The sequence below is a fragment of the Aplysia californica genome, unplaced genomic scaffold, assembly GCF_000002075.1.
Source record: "Aplysia californica isolate F4 #8 unplaced genomic scaffold, AplCal3.0 scaffold00230, whole genome shotgun sequence".
In the NCBI taxonomy this organism is placed as follows: Eukaryota; Metazoa; Mollusca; class Gastropoda; order Aplysiida; family Aplysiidae; genus Aplysia; species Aplysia californica.
Genome location: NW_004797500.1, coordinates 37,962 through 42,874, shown reverse-complemented (window position 1 = coordinate 42,874; position 4,913 = coordinate 37,962). Strand labels below are relative to the sequence as shown.

At 39.8% G+C, this 4,913-nt stretch overlaps 1 protein-coding gene across 1 annotated transcript in view; it reads right to left on the bottom strand.

The window, feature by feature from the left end:
• LOC101853857 (putative amine oxidase [copper-containing]) overlaps nucleotides 1-4,913 on the bottom strand; it is a gene marked incomplete in the record, with an annotated part of 44,208 nt that overhangs the window by 26,835 nt on the left and 12,460 nt on the right. Inside the window, 1 exon segment of the mRNA XM_005099944.3 lies at nucleotides 42-231. Within this exon segment, the coding sequence (XP_005100001.2) occupies nucleotides 42-231 (190 nt within the window).

Sequence of the window (4,913 nt, the reverse complement as noted above, 5' to 3'; positions counted from 1 at the left end):
AGAGAGAGACAGAGACAGAGACAGAGAGTCGGCATCTGTACCTGTCTATAATGCCCTGTGACTTAGCATTTTGCCCTCTGCCACACGTCGTAAACCCGTCGCCGCCCTCACTTCCTCTGGTTGCCATGGCAATCACAGCGATTGAAAGACCGATACAGACGATGGCCAGCAACACGGCAGCTGCCCGCCATATGCCAACTTGGCGCCGAGATCTGGCTCCTTTGTCCATGACTGGAAAGATAAAAGAAAATGGTCATAATAATTGAAAATAAAAATAAAACAAGAATGATGTTGATAATAATTGAAAAACAAAATTTGGATAAGAATTAATTAATTACATTTTTATTGATCTCCTGTAGGAACGTTGGGTACAATGTCAAAAAATCATACATAATGGTATAGGTTTAGCGCCACTATCAACACTGTTAAGTTATTTAAGAGGTGGATACATACATACAAAACTACATGATTATAAATACATACATACACAAACATACATAAATGCATACCTGCAATTGTCTCATAATTATAAATACATACAAACATAAATACATAAAAACATACATGTTGTTGTTGCTGTTTTCAAATCCCTTTTTTTGCGAGCATTTCGCTCTTGGCAACGCAATGCCTCCCTCAAGTAACCACATGTCCTTGTCATCGGGCCAACCACAAGATAGAGCAGGCTTTGTAAGTCTGTAGGTGTGTTTAGGAGCCTGCGTCAAAGAACTGATAGGTTTGGGCAGTGTCTGCTATGGGGTTCCCACATGGGGTTAATTCTGTGCTTGTTGGTATGTACGTGTCCTGTGCGGGCTCTGAAGATCAATCTCTTATCTGCTCTACAAAAGAGATTGGAAGGGTCCTTGGGGTTGGGTTTGTCCATGTACCCGAAGAGTGATCTTCCTGTTTCTGCGTTGGTCCATCTGTTTAGCCACTCGTTTCTGCTTTTGGCTTGGATGATCCCTCTGCGGATCTGTAATGAGGCGGCTGTGTCTGTCTGGGGCAGGCTTGCTCTAGTCTTTGATAGCTGGTCTGCCGTCTCATTCCCTGGTACTCCAGAATGGCCAAGGACCCACTGCAGTGTGACCTGGACGTCATAGGAAGTGAACATTTGTTTTACAAGGCTGGGAATGTTCCCGTCCCCTCTGTAGTCTCCTCCTCCCTCGACGGCTTGGAGCACTGACATTGAGTCACAGAAGACAACAACATCCCGTGGTGTTACTGGGCCTTCAAAAAAATCCTTGGTGATCTGTTCCCTTGTCGTTACTATGGCAGCTCTCTCTGCGTCATAGTTGGAGCTGTATGTTCTCAAAGGGGCCAAATAGTCGGGTCTGCTTCTTCTCTCCAAGGTTGTTTCGATATTTGATGGTAGATCCGTATCCAGCGTTCCGTGTTTCAGCATACGAGTCTACTGTCTCTTGAGAACTAGTTCTGAGGATTTCTTCTGGTGTGGTCTTGTCATAAGAAGGATATAGAAGTCTCGTCCTTATTGTGATTTCTGGTGCCTGCCAATATGGAGGTTCGCTGCCCTTGTTGGTGATTGGTTCTCTGTTTTCAGGTGGGTCAAACTCTTCAAGTAGTTTTGTTGCTTCTCACTTGAAGGAGGTCTTCTGGATGCGTGTTCTTGGTTCCCACTCATCTACCATTTTTTGAGTTTTCGTTCGTGTCCTCTAGAAAAACATACATAACTACATAATTATAAATACATACAGAAATACTTACAGAAATACAAACACATACATATCTATATAATTATAAATACATACATAAATACATACATAAATGCATACATAAATGCATACATAAATACATAAAATACAGAACAATTTCACAAGCACGCCATTCTGCAGCTCAATTGTAGCTAATAGATAAAGACAAAATACAGTTAACAGCTGACAAGGAAAACATGTTCCTTATCGCTCCTCCTTCTTTTCTGTGTTTGTTACTTTCTAGCAACACCTCTAGTCTCTGGCATGTACATAAACTCATTGTGTGCCGTAAAACTCTTACTAAAACAAACTCTTCCTTCACCAGACCATGCTATAGACTGGCCCTTTGGGGATTCCAAAATTGGTCAACTGCATTATGGTACAGTTATAAAATTTCGATGACTTTCTGATAGCTATAAGGCGATATGTAATGAAAGGTCTGAGATTTAAGAAATTCGCTTTGTGTCTCGGTGTTTCTGCTGGAATGTTGCATTTCTCTCAGGCAGGGCAGGTATCAGCACCTAAATTATTACCCCAATAGTGTCGCATTGGGCGTAAAAGCGCGTTACGTCTCAAGTTCAACTCATACCATACCTTAATCTGTTTACGACTTTAAGATCGATGTTTAATTTTTTTTACAAGTCCCCGCTGGATTTGTGAACAATGACGAGCATGTCTTTCGATCATGACGTGAGCAATATTTGAGCACAATAAGTTGCTATAGTACTGGACTACGACAAGATTGGGCAGGGTTCGAATCTGAAGGGAATATGTTCATATTTGAATTCTGAACGGGGCATTTTCTAATTTGAATGCAAGTCTCCCTACTGATTTAGAAAAGTGCTGTCATCATCATCATCACCATCATCATCATCATCCTCATCCTCCATCATCATCATCATCATCATCATCGTCATCATCATCATCATCATCATCATCATCATCATCAATAATGACTTTCTCACCGTGGATCACGTTATGGGTAATAAACAAACAGTTAAAAATAATAATGACGATAATAATAATAAAAATAATAATAGATAACAACAATAGATAATAATATATAGCATTTGTATAGCAAAAACTCCCGCTCAACAACAAGCTCTGTAAGCTTTACAATCTATATGTGAAGTGTGCAGACAAAATGAGTTACTTCTCGGATTCGAACCCTATGGGAAACACATACTTCACACATATAGGTGACGTTTTTTTACAATTTATACATATGAAATATTAAAGGGCATGTTATACTTAAAGAATATAACGTCAATAGAACATCTACAAATTTGACACTAATGTCTATTTTTGGCCAATATCTCCATTTGTGGGTTGTGAGAAGTAACTCATTTTGTAAGCATGCCTCACAGATTATTCTTAGACCAGCAGACCCGATAGCATTCTAAAACAATTTCAACTTCCTGGTAAGTATACTACAGTGCAAGCTGCTATTTTACCGGTGCTAAAACACTAACATACTGACATGATATTTTGCTGTCTATGGTCAGGTACCCTTAGTGCTGGGCGGGCAGGTTCCCGATTCTTGAAAGCTAGAATTCGTAGGAATCGACTCCGAACCCAATTACTTTCTAATAATGTGATTTCTTCTTAGTGGTTACCTAGTTGACTCCGAACACCTTCAGATTTTGGATAACCTTGATTTCGGAACACTACTAAGCATCAACTTTTATTTTTCTAAAATAAGTTCTAAAAAAAAAGATTTTAATGATTAAAGTAACTGGTAACTGTTGGTTTACGTAAAAAAGATTCGGAACTTTTCTTTCGTAGCATTAATCGTTGGAATCGGTTCTGGAATTGATTCTTCGCCCAGCTCTAGTACCCATTCGCACATTGGTGAAGTGAGGAAAACGCATGTTAATATAAAGTGCTTCTCCCTATGACACAGCGTCGGGCCTGAGGCTTGAACCCCCGAACTGGAAACCTTACAATTACGAGCTCGGTAGCCTAACTCAACTAGACCACGACTCCATAATTATTTCCTTAACCTAGGCTAGCTTCTTGAGGATAGTCTATGCGTGACGTCCCGTTTTTTTGGTGTTTTTTTTCTTCTCCCTGCTCTTTATAGATTTCCTCTTGATATCTTTCAAAACAAAACATCATCAAATACAAATCCAAGTGAACAAAACATTCAAACTTACAACAATCCCCCCCCCCCCCCCCCCCCCAGAAGATCTTAAATTATTATTGTTAATACAGTCGATTCTGCTCTGTCACCTGTCCAATACAATCACTTATACTTTTAAAGGGTATTTAGTTGGGTTTTTTAAAACTTTACAAAAGAAATTGCCAAACAGGCAGAAAAAGGTCGGTCTCTTCGATTTCATCATTTTTACGACCGCCTGATTTCACCACGATGCCCCATATCTGTTTGTAATTCAATATACCGACACATGAAGGGGTAACCTTGCCCTACTGGAGGGAAAGGCAGGCAGGCAAGAGACACAGCGGCCTTCTGATAATGACGTGTACCCAGGACATACACAGCATTTACAAACAAAACAAAACAAACACAAAACACTCTGCTGTTTTATCTCCGTCAGATAGTAAATGATCTTATGTATTTTTACACTGCGTGACGTTCATTTTATCTGAATGCTATGAGACCGTTTACGACGCTTACAACCCCCGTATATTTTTTTCTATCCTTACAAACTCATCTTTTACTGCTTTTGAGGTTCTTGTACTGATACAAGAAATGGATGCTAAACAAAGACACAAAACAAAACTGCACGCTACAGGAATGTGGTATGAAAGAAGATTACTCAGAATCTCAAGGACAGAGAGGAAAACAGATTATAGAGAAGTACTTCAAATGACAAGTTGGGGGAAAGATTTATTATCAGATCTAACAGAAAGAGACAACTGAAATTCTTTGGCCGTTAAAAAATATTATATTAAATGGGCTTTAGAAACTTCTCCTGGGTGGAAAGTTAGAGAGAAAGAAGAGAGTAGGAAGACAGAGAACAACATATACGGATGGCCTTAACAACTTTGTGATAAAAACAAACGGAACTGATCAGAAAGACTGGCAACAGACAGGACTGCAGTGCTATGACTGGCAATATATGTATCTGTGTGTGTGCTTGCATGTGGGTTAAAGTGTGTATGTATGTGTACCTGTGTGTTTACGTACGTGCATGTGTGTGTGTGTGTGTGTGTGTGTGTGTGTGTGTGTGTGTGTGTGTGTGT